This window comes from Corvus brachyrhynchos, unplaced genomic scaffold (assembly GCF_000691975.1).
Source record: "Corvus brachyrhynchos isolate BGI_N302 unplaced genomic scaffold, ASM69197v1 scaffold70, whole genome shotgun sequence".
Taxonomy (NCBI): domain Eukaryota; kingdom Metazoa; phylum Chordata; class Aves; order Passeriformes; family Corvidae; genus Corvus; species Corvus brachyrhynchos.
In genome coordinates this window covers 10,297,344-10,321,916 of record NW_008236217.1, presented here as the reverse complement: position 1 = coordinate 10,321,916, position 24,573 = coordinate 10,297,344, and the positions used below count along the sequence as shown (strand labels likewise).

General features: G+C 39.7%; 1 protein-coding gene across 1 annotated transcript in view; it reads left to right on the top strand.

Annotated features, from left to right (window-relative positions):
- Positions 1-6: 6 nt before the first annotated feature.
- The window catches only part of CRIM1 (cysteine rich transmembrane BMP regulator 1), a 175,382-nt gene continuing 150,815 nt past the window's right edge, over positions 7-24,573 (top strand). Inside the window, exons 1-2 of the mRNA XM_008643358.2 lie at positions 7-226; positions 14,097-14,270. Coding sequence (XP_008641580.2) covers positions 88-226; positions 14,097-14,270 — 313 coding nt within the window. The 5' untranslated portion in view covers positions 7-87. The remainder of the gene's footprint in view (positions 227-14,096; positions 14,271-24,573) is intronic.

The window sequence follows — 24,573 nt, the reverse complement described above, 5'->3', positions numbered from 1 at the left end:
GTCTGCTTACCCTGCGACGAATCCAAATGCGAAGAACCGAAGAGCTGCCCCGGTAGCATCGTGCTGGGGATCTGCGGTTGCTGTTTCATGTGCGCTCGGCAGCGGAACGAGAGCTGCGGGGGAGTCTATGGGCTTCACGGAGCTTGCGACCGGGGCTTGCGCTGTGTCATACGACCGCCGCTAAACGGAGACTCCATCACCGAGTACGAAGTGGGCGTCTGCGAAGGTGAGAGGCGGTGGGATACCATCTATCTCTCCATCCATCCCCTGGGGTGGGGGTGCCCGATGGGCGGCGGGAAAGGAAGGAGGGCGCACCTAAGATGTCTTAGGCGCTGGTGCGCCCTCCTTCCCTTCCAGCCCGCCCGCCTGTCCCATCTGCGAGCGTGTCTTGTAACCTTCCCTGCTTATAAAACCCCACAAACTCCTACTTAGAAGTTTGGCCCTTAATTTTCTTACCGTGAACTTTAAGGTTCTACCAATTCTCCCTTCTCCGTAGCGTGTCACTGGTTTGCTAATAGCTTATATCAGCTACTGATGCCCAGCTAAAATTCCTTGATAAAGGACTCGGTAAGGGTTTGGCAGATGGAGATCGGCGGAGGTCAGTCGTGCACACATGATGCCTGTTCCGGATTCCCTCCTGTGTAAGGAAACAACAAACACTGATCGTCTGTTACAAAGTTTTCTTTCCTGTTCCTGTCACTTAATATCTCTCTGCCTGTCCTGCTCGGCATATAATGATAAGGGGTGTCTTTTTCCCTGCTGGAGCATCAAGCGGGTGGGGGAAATAACCACGGCAGAACTCCTCTCAAAGTCACTTCAGCTTCCTGCCGTGTGCTTGTGAGAGGATGAATAGGTATCAAATGCAAAAGGAGTTCACCCCCCTTCAGCTTTTATCTAATAGAGTTACTAAGATTTTATATATATATATATGTTACAAATCAATGAAAGGCCAGGGGTAAATTTTTAGTCTCTCTTTCTCTTGTACCTCCAGTTGCCTTTTCCCCCAAGCTGAGGGAAAACATGGCGCTCTAAAGAGATTAAAAATAAGCAGTAGTTTGGGATATGTATAAATGTATATGTGACTCGGAGCGGGAGCTTCGACAGTTCTGGAAGAGGAGACGGTGGCGGTCTCCTCTCGGCGGGTAGAGGGCAGTAGAAAGTCCAGAGAGCTGGTGAGGCTGCATCTGTCCAAAAAACTTGCATTTAAAATGATGCACTATTTTAAGAAAGCTAAAGCCTGTCATTTTTAGTGGGCAGCTGACCTTTGTCCTGGCGCTCATTATTAGTTTAAAACTCCATTTGCCTCCGTAACAAATAAATTGCAAACCACAGCAGAGCCGGGCAGTGTGTCCCCCCCCGTGCTAGAACCAATACCATCAGCCTCGGAAGCTGATGCTTGGGGAGGACGAGCTCCAGGTTAAAAGATGGATTGTTAAACATTTTAAAATGACCCTAAACTGTTTCTAAGACCTTGGTTGAGACTGTGTTGCTGAATATATACATTACTGTTGTCTCTTATTTTTAATATGTATTGGAAAAGTTTTTGTAAATAGAAAAGTACAAGCAAAGGTACTTTGAAAACTTACCTGGTTTTGCAGGAGTTTCTCCTATCGTGTTTTCAAGTAAAAGCTGAGCTAAAATAGCTTCCCCCCTTCTCGATGGTTAAAGGAACTAAAAGCCTACAGTCATTAAAGGCCTTAATGTTTCAGTTCCCGTACTGTATCACAATATGGACATCTCTGGCAGTTTAGGAGTATTTCATTCCTTTGAAGTGATGCAATCTGTACGTTGCTGTAGTTCAACTCATAACACGTCCCATCTACTGTTGAAAATAGTATGAAGCATTTGTTGGCAAGATTGTGTTTCAATTAGTGTTGTGGTTAGAAACTAGTTCCAGCTGTCCCTATAGGAATAGTCCTAGGGGAGGGAGGTAAAGAGGAGTGAGATAATGATCTATTAACTATAACTAAGGGAGATAACTCACCTATTTAGTTTTCTTATTTTAACTTATCTATTTAATTTTCATTCTCATAAGTGAAAAGCAACCAAGCTGAACTGTCAGCCTAATAAATAGTCCTGGAATACCTATTAGTGAATTGTCAGGAAACTGTCTCATTCTAAGAAACAGAAGTAATATGTTGTTCTTCATGGTGCGTGTTTTGCACATGAGGTGGCAGCAAGGATAAAAGGGTACTGATTGTACTGCCTCTGATCACTAATATGTGGTTGAATAGCTCTGTTTTTTTCATTGTGATGACCTAAACAGTTGTGCAGTTTACAGGCACACATGCAACAGGCTAGGCTGGTGATGCCTGATGTGAGTGGTATTAAGCCATGCCTTTATCCCTTAACAGAATAAAGGCTGCACTTTTTTTGTTGTCTTGTGCACTGGGAGTGCAAACCCTTTCCTTCCCCAGCCCAGGGAGGAGGAAATAGAAGTGTCTTGCAGAACTGTGTGAGTAGAAATTCATGTTTTTACTCTCCTTCCTGTCTCTAGCCTTTTATTTCATTGCAATTTTTTACACTGAAATGACCCCTACTGGCTACAGTTATAAGCATGGCTTTTTGTATCATTTTTGAAGCTTTATCCCTGTCTTATTTCAGACTATCAGCATGTGCTGATAGAAGACTTTGAGAGCTGGAATAGCAGCAGGTAGAAATACTTGTCTGCTAACTTGGTTTTAGCATTTAACGCACTCGACATAAATGAATTCTGTAACACCTGACAGATAAATCTCCCTGGCATCTGTTATTGGTAGCTTCTCTTTCTGAAATTACAAATAGAGTATTCTTTGTTAAAGCACTGTTTATTAATGAAATCTGTTGCTGATCCTGAGGGGTTTTTTTCCTTTATCATTCTAAAACCTGAAGGAAGTTCTCATTCATCTTGCCACCTTAACTATACACGTTTCTAAGCAGTTCTGAGGCTCCATTTGTGTCGTTATCTTGAAGTGGGTAAATGCCTTTCCTGAATGCAGTTCTCTTCTTAGTAAATAATAATTCTGAGGTCCTGGTGCTGATGGCTACACCTCCTGAAGGGCATTCTTGAGAAACTTTGCACACCTCCAGCCCCTGTTGACTTTACAACATCCTTTACTGGATTGGTTCAATGAGGTGTTGAGACCCTACAGCCCCTTCCAAAGGCTCTTAGGATTGAGAAATTTTTAATGCAAAGCAGGAACTGCCTTGCTCTCTGCCTTTGAAGGTGGTCCTAGAGCCACCACTGAATTAGACTGAATTCTCCAGAACCATCTTAGCCTTGGCTACTGCAGCAGTGCAGCTGGGCAGGGCTCTGGCTTTCCAGGGGATCAGAGAGCCTTGAAAAAACTCTGCCAAAGAAGTTAGGTTATTCTGTGAAAGCATTTCTTGAGATGACTCTCTTGTCTTTTTCTATGCTTCCCTGGTTTCTGGTGCTATTAGATGAAGAGGCCTAGATTGCTTTGCTAAACTCTCTGAAGTCATGACAATAGCAAATAATATAAAGCTGAAAATGACCTGAAATTATTTTTAACTGTGTAACAGAAACATAAGCTTTTGTGATATATGTGAAATGCTTAGTTAACACAACTGCTAGTCTTATGGTGGTTTTAGTTTCTCTTTAGAATATACTTCCATATGAATTAGCTTCTAGGTAGATATTGAAAGAAGATATTACTGTGCCACTAGCTTACCAATAATATCTATTGCTTTGTTTGGTCTTGGTTTGTTGCTTTGGTTTTAGTGGGGTTTGGGTGTGTTTTTTGCTTTAGTTGTTGGTTGGGGTTTTTTTTGGTGGGGGGGTACAGTTATTGCTGTATTTTTTTTGCTTACTGTAGGTAATTTAAGGCTTGCCTTGAATACTTGAGGCTTGTCTGCCTAGTGCATAACTTCTGAACTGGAGTTCTCTTGGGACCAGGAGAAAGTTGCTGTAGCAGATTTTAGGCAAGTATTGGGAAGTATGTGTGTTAATCTCCTAGGATGATGGCAGAAGCTTTCCTTACTGTGGCTAGTCCTAGTCTCATTTACTGAACTGCATCTTTTTGGGAGTTTGGAGCATTACAGTCTGTCTGACTCCTTGTTGGAGCAAACTGGGAGAGCTTGGATGTGTCCATTGTCCCTGTCCCCACCTTTAAGTCTGCCAGGTTTTCCTCCCTGAGAAATATATAAGGGCACAGTGTATGGTATGTAACCGAAGCTTGGTGAAACTGGAGTTGATGGGAAGAATTTAAACCTTGAAAGGCTAGCTTTTTTTTTTTTTTTTTTTTTTCAAAATTTGGAAGAGGAAAGCTAAGCTTGTTTTTTATTTTGTTCAGGCATTGGTTTACATGTGTGCTAGTGGAGTTTGTCTGTGCTTTACTGAAGTAAGAACAAATTGCTTATAGACTTGATAGTATTTTTATCATAAGTAGTGCTGATGCTTGTAACTTCTGTTGCAGAACCGTGTTTTCGGTTGTTTTCAGTCCTGTGCTTTCTAATGGGTCAATGGACACAAAGCCCTCAACTTGATGCTCTGTCTGCAGACAGACTGCTATACAACATGCTTGGCTTCTTGCCTGTGATGTAGTCCAGACCCCTAAAGATCAGGCAGTATTTTGCTTTTAGTACAAGTTACTGAAGTTCATGTAATTTGGAAGTTGTATGTGGGTAACCCAGTTGTTTACATCTGTTTGGACTAGAACAGTCCAAAAACTTTTTGTTTGGTTGGGTTTTTTTCTTTGTTAAGTAGTGAATGGCTGGGAAAATGTCCAAATGGTTCTCATGTCCATGTATGTGCAGAGAACTTCCTTCAGAAACATCAAGTGTTAAAACTGATGGTCTGGTTGGGGACTTCATCAATATTAAGTGGTGTACCAATGGTTGTTGGTGTGAAGACAGTCAAAGTACTTCGTTCAGAGGCTGTCAGCAATCCAGACAATCAGGGAGACAAATGGAAAAATTATTCATGTTGTCAAAAAAGAAAATTGTCAGAAAAATTACTGAAGTTGTGAAACTGGAATGAGAAGTAGTTCTTTGGTGAATGTTCAGCTTCTGATATGCTAGTCTTGATCAGATTTAACAGTCCCCTTCCCCTACTCCTCCTCCCTGCCCCCCCAAAAAACACTTATTAGGAGAATGCTGACTTCTTACACACAGACTGGATAATTTCTAAGCTATTTCTACCCTGTATTCCATCAATGCTGAGATCTCAACATCAGTAAGAACATGTAACTCTGAGTGTGGCATGGAATTTGAATTGGATCAGGTGCTTATTTGACTTGGAAATGGTTTCCTCTCTGTTTCTGGGCATCGTGTTTCAATTTTAGAAAAGACTTGCTTCCAGTATTTCAGCAAAAATTAAATGGAAAAGTCTAACAGATGTGATGCAGGAATTGGTATGGTTTTGCTGTTGTGGATCAGCACAGTTAGTTTAAAACTAGAAATCTCACTGTAGATAGGCTGGATTACTAAATTTTTTAACTTCTCTAAGAGGAACGTTCTCTTTTTATTTATTTTTAGTTTTTAAAACTTTGTATAAGCATCCTCTGCTTATGTTAATTTTTCCACACAGTGATTTTTTCCCCAGGTTCCCCAAAATCATGGTGCTTATACAGATTTTTTCCTTTTTATTTTTTTATACTACCTTCGAACTTGCCCCATGGCATCTTTGCTGGTTTAAGCACCCTCTAGCTAATTCAAGGATTCTTGCATAATTTAACTTCTTGCCTGGTACTTATTCAACCAAAATGTCATTTCACTGACAGGTGTATTATGCAATAATTAGCCCATTAATATGGTTCAAAAATGCTTTCCTCTCCCCCTCCTTACTTTGTGCCACGTTAAGGATTTTTCATCTCAATAAGTAAAGTTTATAGGATCTTGCAGACAGAACCAAACGTTTCTCTGTTTTAATGGATTAAATACTTTGTAGAGGTGACCTCTTAAGTATCTCTTGTGACTTATAAACTGCTTTCATTTGAGAATGCATTTAATCCACAGGGAATGTAAACTTGGAAATCATGAACTCAGGGTTTTGCCTGACACTTTGAGTGACACCGGTTGTGTCTGACGATACTGGAATTTGGAAAATGGCTGATACTGACACAGAAAGCTTATGTAGATGGAGAAACTTACCAACATAAAACAAGATGGGAAGACAACTTTGCATAGAGGCTATCTAGATTAAATTCCACATAAGCGTAAGGATTAGAAATAGTCCCTGAGCGTGCTCTTGTCTAAACAGACTAGTTTGGCCTTGTTTTGGGGAAGTAATGTTTTGAGAAGAATGGAAGCAGTTCACACCTTTACCAGAGGCAATACTTAGTCCCCAGGAGCTCTCCCTGGGTATACTGGGTACTTAACTGGAGAATCTGCAAATCATGTTACCACCACCTTGTGGGTCATGAGTGTGCATGTCTTTATTAAGACTGAATAAGAAAACGAACTGGGGAGCACAGGGTTGTGGGCAGGAGGAAAAGCACTGACTGGCTCATAGGCATGCACCAATTCCCATGTTCTTACTTATTTCCTAGACTTTAAGTCTTATATAGACAGCTACCATTAGGCTTCAGTTGTTGGTTGGGGTTTTTTTGTTTGTTTGGATGAGTTTGTTGTTTTTTGGGTTTTTTTCCACTGGTGAAAAGTCTAGCAAGAGTAATGTTTCTGAATCTAAGACAGCCCTTTCTGTTGGGTCATTTGTCCTTGAAATGAATTAAATTTCAGTGTTTTGCTACAGGCTGTGTTGTACTCTCCTCAAGATTTTTTCAGAAAGGCTGGATGTGTGTGTGTGGAGGCATTTTTTCCCCTCACTGATGGGTTGTTGATAAAAAGCTGGGGTCATACTGATAATGGTGTTATACTCACTGATGTAATATGTGCTGCTTTCACAGTAGAAAAGACATCAAGTTTGGCAATCTCTAAGTGAGGTTTTAGAAAAAGAAAAGAAGCCTTGAGGGTAATTCTAAATCCAGCCTAAAGTTTTTCCTGTAGTCTTCTATGACTAAGAAATGGGGTGTAATTCCTCTGAAACATGTTGTAATTGTGTTCAGTGGTGCTGCATTAATGTCTGGGGGGGAAAGTGGCAAAATACTTAGGATATCAGATTTCTTACAATAGTGTGGACTGTTCTTGGTATAGGTTGCTTTACTCATGGCCCTGTTCCAGAATTTGTCTTTGACAAAACTTTTCCTACTCCTGTCAGCTTTGCCTCTGCCTAGCAGCTTCAGCAAGCTGCCAGCCAACTACTTGTTTGCAGTGAAGCTGATGCGTGCTGCTGTACATGCAGGCTTCTGAAGTGTGTGGGTGCAGAGTGTGGCTTGGGGAAAAAAAAAAAAAAGAAAGAAAATTGGAATTTTAGACTGCTTTGGAAAATGGATATGAAGCTTTGGCCCTTTTCTGAGGCTCTAGCAATTATTTTTGTAAAGAGTTTTCTAGAGCTAGAGGAAAAATCTGCTATGACAGCTAAAACACCGCTGTCTGTGCTCGTTCTAATCACAAGAGTACTGGCAGATGCTTTTTCTGACCAATTAAATCCTGGGACACAGTGTAGTATTTTCAGTCAGCTATTTACGAACAAGACATGGTTCTGGTCATTGGATTAAAATGATTTACCTGTAAGTCTTTTTTCAGGTGTGTAAATGTGTAGGCGTCAGACTTCAAAACTCATGATTTAATATTTCAAACCATCTTTGGGGAAGAAGGCTTTTGGAAGTACCGTTTACTTTTGCTGTGAGGAGCCCTAAGAGTGAAAGTCATAAAAAAACAAGACAAAACACACTCCTTCCCACTCCCTCTGTCCCTTGATTCCCCCTGCCCAAAAAAAAGGCAGGGAGAGGGGAGTACCTGGAGAGGTAAAATATTCCCGACAGTGGAACTTGCAGTAATTGTGCACATCACATGCTTCACTTAACATTTCCATTTATCTCCTTGCCTTCCTCAAGACTTCTGTGGAGTTTCTGATAATTCACTGGAAAGCTGATCTGTTTAAATACATTCTTCATTCCTTAGTATGAAATAACTGTCTTCAGACATGTGAAGAGCTGCTGCAGTGAAAATCTTTCTCACTCTGTTGGGGAATTGATTACCTGAGATACATGCTAAGATAAAGCAGGCAGTCAGGTTGGAGACAAGCATTCCATGTATGTGTTTCTGAGGTATCTAAATGTTATGGTACAGTTCTGCTTTCTAGCTTTGACTAGAAATTTTCTCAGGAAGCTGCAAAACCCTTTTATACTGCTGTACATTCCACATGAAGATTTGGTCTTGGAAAATGAACCATTCCAAAATGTGGAAAAAAAAAATGCTTTCTCACAAACTCTCAGCTGTGTGTCTTACCATAAAAGTTTCTGCCGGCTCTAGTCCTTGATTCATGACTTCAGTGGAGGAATAAGTTGCAAGAAGGAAAAGGATTGAAGCCAGTGTATGAGCTCAAACTCACTTCAAGGCTAGTCTTCCCTTCTGCTGCTTTTCAAGGTCTGGGGCTGGGTTTCAAGCATTCTTTAGTGGTGATTAGTCATTTCTATTGTTCAGCTGCTCCAAAACATGAATTTCCTTTCCATCATTCTTTTTTCCTGTTCAAAGAGTATACTGGCAAGAAGCATTTCCTTTTTTTATTTTAGCAAGTTAGAATCCTTTCAGAGTCTCATACCATCTTAATGAATACCACTGATTTGAAAATGCTGTTGTGTATGCCAGTGTTCTGGAGTGGTGGGGCTCAGACCTGGAGTCTAGTGTCATGGAGGAGTTTCTGAAAAGTTCCCCCCCCCCACTTCCCAGTTCCCAGAGGGCAGTCAGTACCAGTCTCAGTAAGGATTACTTCTCTCTTGTCTTCAAATGTGGATTTAAAAGGATGCAAAAGTCTGTGAGATGTGACTTGGACAGTTTCACTTTCAGGTCATCAATGCATTTTGCGGTGTCTTTGCTCTTTTCAGCATCCTAAGAGCTACCTGTGATGCTGAAAAAAGGGGCGGAAGTAGCTGAGTAACATGCTTTAGTTAAATGTAAATTATGGGAGTTGACTCAATCCACTCCAGTTAAATTGCAGTTCAAAGGGTAGGGTGGTAAACATAAGATTATTGTGGGTGAAATGCTTGTGAATTGGTTTTCATCAGTGATACTTTAGTGACCATTTCAGTGTTTCTTGCTGTTTTGAGGTGATGCATTATCTTTGTAAACTGTGAAGGAGAGCAGTATAGTGTTTTCCAAACAGTAGCTGATATTCATTAACTGTCCAGAAAGAAAGAGAAGGGTTGGGACACAAAAGAGAAGTTTCTGTAGCAGGCAGAAGGAATTGAGAACTTGAAGGGAAAGCAAAAATTTAAGCAGTGGAGAAGGAGTCTCTGAAAAGGTCTTTCCTTGTACTTTTAGCTTGCACCTGTTTTGAGATGATCCTTTGCCAATGGGGACAATAAATGTAACTATAGTGAGGTACTGTGTGCCTTGAAAGTAAGGCTCAAAGTTAGTTTCTAAATATGATGTTTTTCTAAAAATGCAGGCAGCTCTTTGGGCAAAGAAGATGAATGCTTCAATTGTGAGCATCGTGCCTTGCATGGTGCTGTGTTGTGAGTGCTGGTATGCAGGATTTAGTATGGAAGAAGTGATGGAATGCTGCTTACCAGAGACATGATTCTCAGACTATTTCCAGACTAGACCTGTTTAAGGACCTCTTGTTCAACTTGTTAATGCCTTAATCCTCTTCCCTACTTTAGATGCATGCTATGACAGGACTTGGGAGTTCAGCAACCCAGAGCAGTATGTGAATTTTTAGCAAGCTGAAACATTTGCTTTGCAGAAAGCAAGTGATTATATGAATGATAGAAAAGGAAAATGTTTGGAATTAATGTGAAGTCTCCCTTCCTGTGACTTCATTTTGGTATGAAAGCACAGTTAGAAGAATTGAAAAGGTATTATGTCCTAGACTTAACTTTGATCTGAGTAAATGCAGAACTACTTTATTATCTGGAACTTGCCTGAATGAGTCAGAAAGAGTGGGGAACTGCATGTAGACAGAAATTATTTGAAAGAGAAATGACTTTGAAGCTGTAGTTATGAGCCTGCTGGGAGCATTTGAACTGCTTCGAGGCTTGTGTGCAAAAGGTACTTGAGTGACTGTATAATAAGAGTCCAGTGACAACTCAGGACAGCTAAAAAGTGTGGCCCTTTGATTTCTTGCCCTTACCTGATCATGCCAGCATAATGAGGTGGTGAAAATCACAGCTAAACAAAGATCAGTTTGAATGAAAACTAATAGTTTACTTGGGCGGCTTTTCAGCTGGATTGCTTCTAAAAACCCCAGAATGTTAAATACATACTTGATTTTTATATTTTTAGGTGTCCTAGAAGTCAGCTAGGGGATAGGATATGCATACTAAGGTTTGAGGCTTAGATTCTTATATTTGGGATTTGTTGGCCCTGCTTGCAGAGAAAGCTTTCACAAACTACTACATCAGTTTCTCTCTTCACATCATCCAGATTTGAGAGGTAGGCATGAAAGAACAGCCTTCTGAAAAGGAAGCCATAGAGGTCAAGTAGAGCATGCAGGAAAATGTATACAGCCTGGAATAGTTAATGAACTGTCCCAGGTCCCAAATCACTGGTGTGTAAAAGTTTGGTTTTGGAGTAGTCCCCAGGACATAATGATCTTTGTGAGTAATAGAGGCTAGGTTATATGCTTCATACAAGATAGCGTTCCATTGTCAGTTGACATACTGCTGACCTCTAAAGGAGCGAGCAGGTTATACTGGACCACCATTTATCTGCATCAATGAGAGCACTGGAGGCCTTTGCATCAAGTATCCAAAGCTTTGATTTGAAGTGAGGTGGATTCATCCCTTTAGCTCTTGTGAGTACTTTCATGTGGTTGTACCTTTCATTCCAAAGAATTTTGTTCTGCTTATATTGATGTGACTTCTGAGAGTTTATTCTAAGTGGTAAACAATTACTCATTTAACAGGACCTTGAAATTCTGTTCATAAAAGGACTAAATCAACCAGGAAAAGGAGTCATTCTTTAGTCTGCATGAAAAATCATGGTAGACTTGGCACTGATTTACTGAACTAAAATAAGCTCTTGCTATATGTTTACTCCTTCATTGATGGAAATCGTGTTTCTAAATAAACTTCTGTGAAAAGTAAGCTGCTAGAAGATGTGCAGGCTAAAACTGGATTTGCATTCTTCCTGCCTGAATGTAACTTTTTTGTATTCACACCAAGTAATGAAAAATAGCTTGTTTGAAGATTCAACATGTTAGAAGTATAGTCTGCACAAGTATTACTGAGGGATTTCTCTTCTCATTAAGACTTTAATGGCTACTGAGCTAATTTTTGAGATGTGGGGCAGTGAAGACTTTAGGTGCACTTACTGTTGGGCCAAGTGCTTCCTGTGTACCTCCTTTTCTGGAAACTTACGAGAGGTGGCAGATGTGGTACCAACCACTAACCTGTCCTGGGAGTCAGGGTGCCACAGTGTGCAGTGCATCTGCATTGAGGTGTTCTACCACAGGTAAGGGATGACTTTGCTTTCTGGGCCAGCTGGGTCCCACCTTATGTGGGGTTGGCAGCTCTCATGTGACAAGATCCTGCTGATCTGTCTGCCTTAAGAAGATCTAGTGCTGAAATGCCACAAGGCAAAGCAGCACAAATGCTCTAAACTGGTTGGCTAGAAAAGCAGCAGAGCATCGCCATCTGTGTGTCCTTCCAGTCTGCACTGCACAGGCCTGGGAGGCGCAGGGCTGAGAGTGCATGCACTGCCTCTGGGCTCCTGTCCTGCACCCAGGAGTACAGGAGGAGTGTTCATGTCAGAAACAGGGAGCAACACAAGCACTTCTTTAAGGCTGTTAGACTGATCTGGATGAAGCTGTGGTCCCTGCTGTTGCAGAGTTTGAAACAGCCAGTCTTGAACCATAGGTGTAGCTTTTGTTCTTGTTATGTGGATTACTGCTGTGCCTTCTAAAATACAAATTGTCCAGGCTGTATTCCGGCTTCTCAAAAACAGGATGTATTCTTGTTCTCCAAATTCTCAGGGTTGGTTTTTTTTTTTTTTTTCCCCCTGTGTATGTATGGCCTCATGACGAGAATGTCCCAAGCATTACTGGAGAGGCATCTTCTTTTGAAAGAATTTTAATAGTTTCTTTTCAGGAACTTCTGCACTTCCTCTGACTTTCATTGATACAGTTGCTGTATTGGATGATAGAAAAAGATTACTTCCTGGGGTTAGTGACTACTCTTCTTTGCTATTTTTATAGAGAAGGGCCATGAGGTTCCCATGGAGGTTCCCATCTTCATGTCTAAAATGGTCTTTGCTGTTTATCAGTGCTTTTTGTCAGCAGGGTACTTTGCTGACTCATTAGTTCTATTAGGCAAGTGGTTGTGCAGGGAGAAATATACCTGTGAGAATCTGCTCTGACACTTCTATAGATCATGTACAGTACCAAATTGGTAAATGGCTCTTTCTAGATGTTCTTTTATTTTCCCCAAAACAGGAAAAACTTGAGGTTAGAAGATACTCTGCATGTTTCTATTAGTGGAAAGAATTTACTTGTCAACTTCAGCATATGTGTGTATATACTGTTATTTGCTGTTAGTTTTTAGGCTTCTATTGAGCATCAGTCTACTGAATGACAGTTTTGTATTTGGCTGTGGGCTGTCATACTGGAGGACAGCTTCTGATAACCCCAACAACAACAAGAAACCTATCCTTCATAACTGGAAGATATTTTAACTTATTTGGAGTGTTTCTTGGTAGGATCTATATTGGAAACTTGCTTGTTGATAGTAAATAAAATAGGAGTGAACTACTTAGAATGCCCAACGTGACTGCTGCTGTTGAGTGTAAGGGTATAAAGATTAAAAATATCTATTTTTTCCTATGTTCATTATTAGAAGTCAGTGGACTCTGTGCAACTATTTTGTAGCACTTAATTTTCCAAGCTTGTCTGTCTGTAAAACATCTGGCATTCTCTAGTGAAGAATACCTAATGTTTAATTTAGTTTCTTCAATCTTGCTTAAAAAGCGTCTGATAGGACAAGGGGGAATGGCTTAAAACTGAAAGAGAATAGGCTTAGACTTGATGTTAGGAAGAAGTTCTTTACTGTGAGGGTGGTGAGGCACTGTAACAGGTTGCCCAGAGAAGTTGTGGATGCCCTGGCAGTGTTCTAGGCTGGGCTGGGTGGGGCTTTGAGCAACCTGGTCTAGTAGAAGGTGTCCCTGCCCATGTCAGGGGGGTTGGACCTGGATGGTCTTGAAGGTCCCTTCAAATCCAGGCCATTCTATGATTCTATCTTGGTTAAACTTGTGAATTGGTGGGATGTTGCTGTACGTGCACTTGACCTAAGGAAACTTAGGTATTGTAGGACTGGTTTTGGAATTTTGGATTGACTGGATTTGTATCTCTTTATGGAGAAAAAAAATACATCTTGTTGCAAGTAGCCTCCTAAAAGGGAGGCAGGCAGTTGTGCAGTGGGAACACCAGTTATGCGCAATTGTCAGGGTTAATTCAAAAGGAACGGTTACTTAGGCAGAGAGACTCATCCTGGCCCCACTATCCCTAGACCCTTGACAGCAAGGAGTGCTGTGTGCTTGATCAATTCTCCAAGAATATGTATGATAATTCAGGACTGCTGGAAAACTCATTTTTGGTCATATAACGGAATTGGAGGCCTGGCATCTTGCAGCTTTTCTGTAATAAAAAGTTATCTCTGTGGAGGGAATTCTATGTGGTGTGTTTTTTAATCATCTTTTAAAATGCTCTCTTTCTGACTCAATTTTGACTTCTGTAACAGCTGCAGATTCGGTACAATGTTCTCACTTCCATTATAAATAGAACTTCTACTATCTGCAAAATTATTTCTGTTAGACTAGCACTCATTTGTACTGCAGCTATGCCTTTTCCTGAGATGACTTTGTTTTTCATACAGATGGAAGTAAACAATGCCAGTTGCTTTAGCAAAATGGGCAGTAGAAGAGCTGTGAGACATGGTATTTAACAAATCCCACTGTTTGGATTAATCCATTCTTTTTTTCATGTTACCTTCTGTTTAGCACTGCGTTGAACTTGAAGTGAATCGCACCCAACTTCAAAGCAGCTGAAATTTATGTACTGCAGCTGAAATCCAATAGTGAGAGAGTTTGTTTGTTTATTTTAGATGAAAACTGGGATGATGATCAGCTTCTTGGATTTGAGCCGTGCAATGAAAACCTTATAACAGGTTGTAACATAATCAACGGGAAATGTGAATGTGACACCATTCGGACCTGTAATAACCCATTTGAGTTTCCAAGCCGGGATACTTGTCTGTTGGCCTTGAAAAGGATTGAAGGTAAGCACTTGTCTTCAGTAATTCAGAGTTAGTAATTTTTTCTGTGCAGTTGATGAAAAACTAGAGTTTAGTTTATGTGTTTTAGGATGACTTGTGTAGTTTCAGATACCTCTGGTCTTCTACATGTCAGAAAACAGGTGTATGTTTTAGAGGAAGATAGTACCTCATAAGCTTGGAATTCCAAATGCTTAATTTTAAGAAGGAAAAAAACCCATGCTTTGTGTGCTATGATGTTTGCAGATTTTAAGACTAAATGGTTCTGTTTGCAGTGTGTGGTAGCTATCTTTGCTTATCTTTAGCTGCAAAGTAGTGTGGAATACTCTTTAGATGTGTTGATGTGACTGAATCATGAATTAACACAGTGGATTTCAATAGTAAAGGCATAGAAAAAGGAGTAGTTACCAATTATACTTGTATCTTTTATTATATGAATGCATGTATTGCTATTTTTTTTAAGTTTACATAATGTTACATTACCTTAATGCTCATAATTTACACTACTTATGTCCTTTGATTGGATTTGTATTAGGTCCCATATGTTTATGCTTATTCATACATCCATATTTGTTTTGCTTTTTTTTTCTTTTTGTTGCTTATGGCTGAACTGCAAATGAGTTGGCTCAAATGTATCCAGCTGGAATTAAATTTACATGGTGTATTTCTGGATTGTTCTGAACAGCAGTCAAAGGAGTGATCTTGGACCCTTTCTATGATGCTGTAATTACTGTTTATTCTCCAAAGTGTTCAGGAACATGCAGAAGTTGATTAGTGGTGTGAACCTGCTTAATTAGACTACTTTAAAACAATGTTTAAAGTCATATTGCAAAAGTGAATGTATTTACAAGGCTACTGACCATATTTTAGGTTAAGGAAATCTTCGACTTGAGAAAGTGTGATGTGATGTCATCTGTTATACGCCTTTTGTGTTAAGAAAATTGGTTTTGTGCTACAGACTTTATCTAAGGAGATGTTGTGAGAAACTGCAGAAACATACTCATGATTGTTGGTCATGATGTTGTTCACTAAAGGCATCCAAGTGCTTGCTCTGGGATTTTTGTGGGATTCTTTTCTTTTGTAACTCTAGGAAGAGCAGAGGCAGAGCCTTTGGTCTGTTGTTGGTGTAGTAATAGGCAATAGCATATATGGGTTCTTCAGTCTTACCACTTCTTTTTTGACTTGGGAATGTGTAACTAAGTCCTGTAATATTTCAGTTTTTTTTATGGCAGTTCATCGTATGTTTAACTTGCTGTGAAAATCTGCTGTGGGTTGTCTTTTTGTACTTTGCATCCTTGGAGGAAATGGACTTAGCTTGTGGAATGGTATAGCTGAAGCAGGTTGATTCTGAGTCGCTTTCAGCGATCCCTTTTTTCAGCTAAACTTTCTTTTTAAAAAGAACAGCATTTTATAATTAGCCATGAGGTAACAATATTCTACATGTAAACTGTCTGGTATAAGAGCTGTGGTGCACTTATTTTTTCAGAGATGTAATTTTCTTTTTTTTTTTAAACTCAGTTTTATTTTTTTGTGGAGTGGGGAGGGTGTTCTTCCAAAGCCTCAGACTATGGGGCACCAGTAGAAGTGTTTAGGGCCTGTTGACTTTTTAATTTTTCACAGTTGGGAAGGATGGCTGATGCAAGTGTTGAAGCAACAACAGTACCTTTAAATAACAGAAGTCTGGCAGTCACAACTTGAGTGTTAAAACAGTCCAGCTTTTACTCATAAGAATGTGAATTTGCATTTGCATCCTCAGACTATCAAACTGTGCCACTGAGGGATGTTGGAAGGTAATCCCTTTGTATTTACTAATAGACAGCAGAAGCCATAATGTAATTTTGATTTCTGCATTTTACAGATACAGTCTGTTAAATTTGCCTACTGGATTTTGCACTGTAAATGCTTATTCCGTCTTTCTCCAACTAGCATTGGTAATTGAATGCTAGCTGCTAATGGAGGTTGTTTCTTTAAATGCATTAGTTCTTGTTTTGGTAATTAAAACCAAAGTAATGCTTCATCCTGTACCTAAGCTAACGGAAAAGAAGAATAACTTTTTTCCACTAGTGCTTGCCACGTCCCTGTTTGCTAAGCAAGCCAAGTCTCTTAGGTAAAATGGAATAGACACTTTGGTGTGTCTGAGCCAGTACTTGCTGCTTGAATATTTCAGGTTTTCAAATTTTAATAGTCTGAAAATGGAATTCAACCACTTGGAAAGTCCACCTGAAACATGGCTTAGGTAGCACACAAACCACAGGGCTCTGTGATTATGTTAAAATAGAGAAGTCTTTCAGTTTATTTAAGGCAAGCTAAATCTTAAAGTGTAGTGTCATGTAAAAAGGAATGATTCATAAGATCTGTTAAATATGTCAAATTAAGATTTTCCTAAAATCCAAATTACTGATGTATACTTCACTCTTTTGGCTTGTCTGTTAAAGATAATAGCAGGAAGATTTGAAACTAGTAATTTAAACCTTTAAATACTCTAATAGACTCTGTTGCCATGGAAAGTGGGACCAAGGGAGGGTAGTCTAACTTCTCTCTCCTCACCACACTTTACATGGATAATTAAATATATAGTGTGATTAAAAAGACGTAAGTTGAATACCTGAATGATGGATACATGGTAAGAGTTTCTGAGGAAAACTTCTCAGCTTGCTGAAAGCCTGCAGATAAGGAATCTGTTGCATAGATACAACCTGACAAGTAACAAACAGTGGGCTGAAATCTGGAATCCCATTTCCATAAGGGAATGAGCTGAGGGATTGAGGCTTTTGCATGTACTTCATTTTCTTGTGTGTTTTTCTGCTAGCACCTTCCCTTTCAAGAGTCTTTCCAGTCATCTTCCTTCTTTATCTAGTTTGCCTTATACTTAAGCTTTTCAGCCTGTGTGTGGTCTTCCCTTCTGGGCTTGATGTTAATTCTAGCTTGCTTACTCTACTAACCCAAAGTTTTCTCTCGTTAGCTTCATGTAGGATCTTTCTTTTCCTATTGGCTTGGGTTCTGCCTGCCTTCCTGGGCTCCTCATATTTCATTCTAACTTTACCTCTCTCTGTCTCTTTGCCTACCTATTTAATTCTGTTTGTATCCCAGTTCACTTAAAACAACTTCTATCCTTCCTTCCCAAAATCAGGTCGCCTGGGCTCTAATGTCATGTTGTTTTGATGTCACTGACAGGACCATGTTCTTTATTTTGTCTGCCTGAGTCTTGGTCTACCTTGTACTGGGAAAGCCTGTGATGAGATTAATCTCTACTCAATTGTGTGTAACTCTGTAGGGGTGCTGATGTCTATTGGCAAGAAAATATGGCAAGGCTAAAGTGCAGTCTCAGTGATACAGGTAACTCAAGGCAGTTGTCATATCCACCCCTTGTACTTGTTTTCCTGGAAAACAGTAGGATTATATACATTTGAAAGAATTGGTTTTGTCATAAAACTTGGTAGCCACCTTTTATCTAATTTTCATGTAGACATGCTGGAAACGTAAAGAGTTGTTACTTCAATAGAGTATTTATGAGCACTTATGCTTAGAGGTCTCCCAGCTCTATCACCAGGCTTGAAGTGCCTGTTTCTCTACATGGACCATCAATGACTTTTCATAGAGAAGGTTTGTATAGCGGTTGTGAACCATCCTACTATGAGGAAATGCACACATTCGGGGCTAGAAAGAAGCTGTCTGGAAAAGCTATTGCATACCTAGTGTATGCAATACCACCCCACCGAACCTGGTGGGGGAGGGGTGCTTGTGCCTTCTCTGAGGATATATTTCTAAATTTGGCCAAACCGGAACACCTAGTAATAATAATAATAACAACAATAATAGATTCCTATGTTGGGGTGTCTGGGTTTGGTTTCTTTTTCGTTATTGTTGTTTAAAATGCTTTCGGTTATTGTCTTGATGAGTGCCTGTTCTGATATGATTCAGGAAATCCTGTGTTCTTGAGCTTGGAAAGTTTGTTTCTATTCAGGAGCCTGCTAGTGATGACAGCTTGGTTGAACTTGGACTGCTGGAGTGGACTGTGAAAAATATGGCCAGGGGTGACCAGAAGATGCCTTCTGTCTGCTGAGCCACACTTAGCAGGTCAGGAGTCTTAATAAGCTGCATCTGTGCATTCTTGCAGTCATGATTTGAAAAGAATTAGCTGCAGCCAGGACAAAAGAGTCAGTTCTTCAGACTTGGTGTGAGATGCTGAGGATTGGGGATGAGGGAATTAAGAGGAAGTAACTTTTTTTCATCAGGATTCATTTGTAGGGTATTGATAGGAGGTAGCATGGAAAACTTGTAATGTAGTGCCTGTTCAGTTAGCTGAAAATCTAGTTTCAATGACTATATTCCAGTTCTGGGGTCTTCTGCTTTCTCTCCCTCTATGCCTGACTGGCAGCAGCTCAGATAGCCCCACAGAGCTTTAAAGAACAGGAACCTAAGGGTGTTCTTGAACCTGATCCTCCTCCTCTACTAGAGCAGGCCTGGATCTGTGCTCTTATGAGCTGCCTCTTCAGAGGCATCATCAGGTCTTCAAAGTGATAGCTCACTTCTTAATAAAAACTCCCTGCTAGAATAGCTGTCTCCTCTTCCCTCTGGGAAGTGAGGGGAAAGTTGGGGGTCTGAGGCATGCAGTCTTTCACTAGGTGGGCTGTACATCAGGTTGGGTTCTCTTCAACTGATTTACTGAAAACTTCAGTCTGCAGAGACTTCTAAAGAGTTTGCTTTAATAATACCAGGTTCTGATGTGACACAGACAAACACGTTTTCCAGAGAGAGCATATAAGTTCCAGTCATAGCAAGGATGGTGGCTTTGTCTCATAGGTTCAATGTACACTTGAGCTCTAAGAGGAGAAACCAGTCAACTTCATCAGTTCTACTCTATTTAAACCATAAGCATTTTCCATATCAAAGTTAAACTCAGTCTTTATTCAGAACAAATGTGAAGGATAAAATTTGTACCTTTTTTGATGAAAGATATGATTAATGCTTTAGGTAAACAAACTCCTTTCACTTGCATCTCTGTCCACATGTAAAACATGCTGCTGATACTAAATTATTGAAACTGTTGTTTTAAGAGTTTCTTCTTGGTTACCTGGCTTGCACCTTTCCAGGCTGTTCACTGCTGTCCTTCATAGGTGAAAGGAAAAGGCCTTTTAAGTTGCTGGTATCTATTAAGCTGGCTTATTGCAATGCTCTCCTTGCATTCCATTATTTTTTACATGTAACTGAATAACTCTATGCTGACAAATGTTGCAATACCTGTTAGGCCAGTCCTGGAATAACAAATATGAGAAGGTAATTTTATTCTGAATGCTTGTTTGGTTGTTGTTAAGTTTGATTTTGTGTAAAACTTCACTTGTGTGGTCTTAATGGCTGTATTGAAAAACCAGAACAGAACAGATCCAGCTTTATGCTGACTTATCAAGCAAGGAGTAGAGTGAAATACTTTCAGATGTGCTTAATCTGATATACTTTCCACTCCCTCTGCACAACAATTAATGTATGTTTTTGCTCAAATAACTGAACTTTGAAGGTTGGCATGTATTTGCAATAAGGAATGCAGTTGTGGCAAACTTCCAGATTTTACCCTTGAACATGCTTGTGAGAGCCAAGTAAGTGCATTTGAAGGCAAAATTTTACATGAGTACAGGGAAAACCAGCAGTATAGCTTTTGGGCTTTTTTTCTGAGTACATAAAGACAGAAGGGAAAAACCCATTTGATATGGAAATAATACAGATTAGGAATAGTAATACAAACTTCAATATACAAAACAATTTTCCGAAACAAAAAGGAAAGAGAACTCGATCATTAATTGCTGAGAGGATTCTGTGACAGTGGCACATCTGGCAGTGCAGTTCCTTTCACAGCATGACAGTGCAGTGTTACATTTGCAGAACTTGCTGCTTTTTCCTGACTCTAGTTCCTCAGAGAACTGTTCCCTGATCAAGGAAGTATCATCTTTTCCTACTATATTGGCTATCTTAGCATGTCCTATTTTTGAGGCAAGTTATCACACAGACAAAATTTATGCCATGAGATTTCAAGCTAACCAGAAGAAAACCTTGTGGAAGTTTCAGAAAGACACCAAAAGGGAAAACTGATTTTCATATTTCTGTATTGATGTGGCTGGATGCCTAATTTTAGGCTTAATTAGATTATGAACAATGAATTTTGTATTAATAGGGAAAAAGCTGCATTGCAGGAACTGTTAGGAGGGAAGATTGAATATAGAACACAAAACTGAGCAGCTGGCTAAAAAACCCTAAAGTGTTTGCATCACAAAAATAGTTTACAATCGGAAGTATTGTTGTATCTTTTCTATTTTTCCTTGCCATTTTATGTAAACGTGTGGTGCTTTTGCAGTGTAGTAACTGAGCTTATTGCCTTGCTATGCTGCATTCATCTCCTGTACAGATGCCATGCCTGCCTTTCTACATCCAAATTCTTGGGCATGTAATGCTTATGGAGAGCATACTGGATCTTCAATTTGTGACACTTCAGTTTCCTTCAAACCTGGCAGTTTTCAAGATTGCTGTGGACAGAAGTGTAACCTTAACTGTAGGCCCTGGGAGTGGACTGTGTGACAAATGCCTCCTACAAAGCCAGCAGTCAGATGTGATGGTCAAAGCAGGGTTGTTCTTAGAAACAAAGGAGCATTCTTCTTGCCTTTTTCTGTTTCAGATGCTTACCTGCATTCACCTGAAACTGAATACAGGATAACTGATTGTACCTGGAGCTTCTATGAGACCAGGCAAGAACAGGGCAGGTATCTTACAGCTGAGCAGATCTTGCTCTTGATAAATTCTGTGCCTCCCAAAAGCTCTTTTCCACGTTGGCAAGTAAGCTGTGCTTGAAATATGTCCACTTCAACTGTAGTGGCAAGTTACAGGTTTAAATGAATGCTTGACCTTACTTCTCTTCAAGTTGAGGAAGAGAGTGAAAGTAGAGCAGATGACTTTCAGCAAAATGCTTCCAGATGCAGTGTTGATTTTAAGGATCAAAAGTTAGTTACATGTGACAGAAGAGACCTGAGCAAAGATCTCAATTTGAATGGTGTGTAAACATTAGGTTAATGTTGTATAGTAGCAGGAAGCTATATTCCTGTGGCTGGGTCACAGGTCTTGTTTTGACAGGGCAAGTCTTGTTTGGATATACACGGCATTGATGCTGACAGAGATAACGGAGTGTTGAGTGAATGTATCCAGTGATAGTGGTATCAAGGACATACTGGTCAATACGACAATTTTAGTACAGTGTCTGTCTCTATAAATAATAAGAAACAGTTTATAAAATCATAAAATTATAAAATCAACTTTTTTTTCTTTTGTTTGATCACCTCCAGTAACTTCACAGCTGTCTCTTTAAAAGAATGATATACCAATATTTTGTGATTCTGAACAGTTGTATAACATGGGACAAACTATTTTAGCACTTTGTCTCCAAATTTAGGCCTCGAAGTCGTCGTGGTGTTGTTTTCTAAATAAAATAAACATTATGCCACTTCCACATCACCAGACTAATTTTTCTTTGTAATAGAATGAGGCATTACCAGCAAAGTGTTTGTGTTCAAGATGTATGTTTGTATGGAGACTAGAATCGAAGCAAGATCCTTTGAACCAGTTAGGTTTTAGAGAAACTTTGGTTTTAAATGTGAAGCCTGACCTTGAGATTGGTTGGATTTTCTTTTGAGAAAGCCATTCAAAGACTTTCTCAGCCTTAATGATGATAAAAAAGAGCTCTACCCATTCCTGAATTCCTGCAAATGTTCTCTTCTCTGTTGTTCTAGATTCCCTCAAGTGTTCTGTGTTCAAAGTATTTTTTAAATTATAGCTGCTCAAGTCCATGAAAACTTCCTTCTTCATTCAACAAGTAACTTATACAGCTCGTCTAGAATCAGATCTTATGTAAGTTCTGCCTTTCTGTCCAGAAGAGGTAAAGCTTTCAATAACTCCTGGCTGCAGTAAGGAACAGAAAAAATGGTACTTTTGTATGTTTGAGACATGTAAAAATTGTTGTCATAGTGACAAACCAATCTACATAATTTAAGGTGCTAGAATTTAAATGACTTGTCAGATATATATGCCAAAATTGCAGTTTCTATAAATGACTGCACTAATAATGTTAAATGTTGAACATTTTTGGCACTAGCGTATAACTTTAGAAGGACAAAGAAAACACTCTTTTGATTTAAAACAAGTATAAAAAATCCCCCAAACTGGAAACTCACATCTGCTTTTGACCCCTGGTTAGGAGATGCAGTCATACAGCAGCAGAGGAAATGCTTGACATTCTCATCATGTGGGCTGGGGCTTCCAGCCCTTTTGGCACACGTACATGGGCAGGTCGGAGATCTTTTCTTTGCAGTTGTTGTGTCAGGCTTCTTGTAAATAGGGAACAGAGTAATGCCAAAAGCAATATGTTTCATCTTTCTGCTTTGGGTCTTTCTGTAATTTGTATTAATTGCTTTATGGGAGTTTTAAACACAAGTTCCTAAACTCTTGTTCATTTTTAGAAGTCAGCATAGAATACTAGTATCAAGGTTTTACAACTTGAGTAAAAATAATATATTTTTTAAAAACTAATCTGGATCCTTCTGAAGAAAACCAATTATCCAAAGTGGTTTAATAAACTTGTGACTGATGTACCATAGTACAATGATGGATAGAAAACAAGATGTAAAATAAGTGTTAAACAAAATTTTCTAATTACTGTGCTGTTATAGTTTGTGGGCAGTGTGGGTGTTCTTTACCTGTGAAGATCACATGTGACAGAAAGCTAAAATACCAGTTTTGATGCTGTTGCTTTTCAGAAGTCTTGCACTTCATACTGCCATATCAGTTGAAGAGTTAAAGCGTATACTTCAGTCTGTGACATCATTCGGAGCATCTAGTCCTTACCATGGTGCAAGCCACTGTTCTTAGCTTCCAGCTTGCAATAACTGGATACCTTCTGCTGGGGCTTTGAATGTCCTGCAACATAGGCATAACTGGGTAGAAGGACAAACACCTTGAGCCTGGAACTCGCCTGCTAGAGCTGGAGAGCTACTGGAAGTTAAATGCTGTCAATCTCCTTGAACTGGATCTGTCCCTGAACAAGATGCTGGTAGCTGCCAAGTCATGGGTAAGAAGACCAGAGTAAGGCAGGACTCCTCATCCCAGCTTTACCAGAAACTGGAAACTCCAAGTGAGCCAAGCAAGATCAAAGTGCAGTGTGTGTGTGTGTGTGGAAGAGAGGGGAATGAAAAGAGAAAGAAAAACCCGTCTTTTTTTCCCTGACATCTCCTCCTAGTTGGAGAGTTAAAACACTTAATGGATAAGCATGCTAATACTGTTTGTTGTGTGATCTTATGTGTGTTAGGCAAGAAACTGATTATTTCAGGATGATGGGTATTTGGGAGAACATACAGGTATCTGAGGTGGATGGGACTCAGATCCTGGCTCGAGGGTTGTACCTGGGTAGCAGGGCCCTTATAAAGAAACATGTGATCTGTCTGGTTCACTGATAGGTTTGAATCTCTTACAAAACATGGTACACGTAACACTAATGAATTAATTTGAGGCATGGTAGAAAATGAGAAGAGGAAAATGTTGCCATTTTCAACATGTAAAGTGTGCTATTTTAGAGCTTTTCATTACTGCATGAAGTTATTCCAACTTTAACAAGATTCTGGTTTTCTAAGCATGTGTTTGCTTAGATTTTTTTCAAAACTCTGTAGGGTGTCACTGAGATTCCCAAACCAGGTCTGTAGGAGCTAGCATCATATAAAGGCATTGGTATATAAACAGTTTACTCTCTCCTTTGCCATTGTCTGAGAAGGCTGTTTACTGAAATGAGGACTGTTTACTTAAATAAGGACTCTGTCTGGCCTCTAATTAACAATTCCTTGTGTGGATTGTCCTGTATAAGGGACTGTGCTTTACTGCTATATTCTGCAGGTTCCTTACACTGCAGAAGAGTTTCAACAGATCTGTTCAGTACTAACGTGAAGTGAGATTAAGAGAAACTTGAAAACTGAGATAAAGGTGTAACTTCACAATAATACATCTGACTTATTTTGAATGAGACTATAACATTCCAGTAATGTGAGTAGCTCTCTTACATGTAGACCAGAGCATGAGTACTCATTGTAAGAAAGTCCTGCACTTTCTGTAAGCCATCATTGATTTGGTTCAGGAGGGTGCAGACAGAAGTGTCTGTGTCTGACATTGAGTTTACTCACAGTCCAGCTTTTGTGAAGCATTGATTTGCCAATGCACTTATTCCAATAATCTGTGGTTTTCTTCTCAGTCCTAGGGACTATTGCTGTGAAAGCTTCTAGCTCATTGA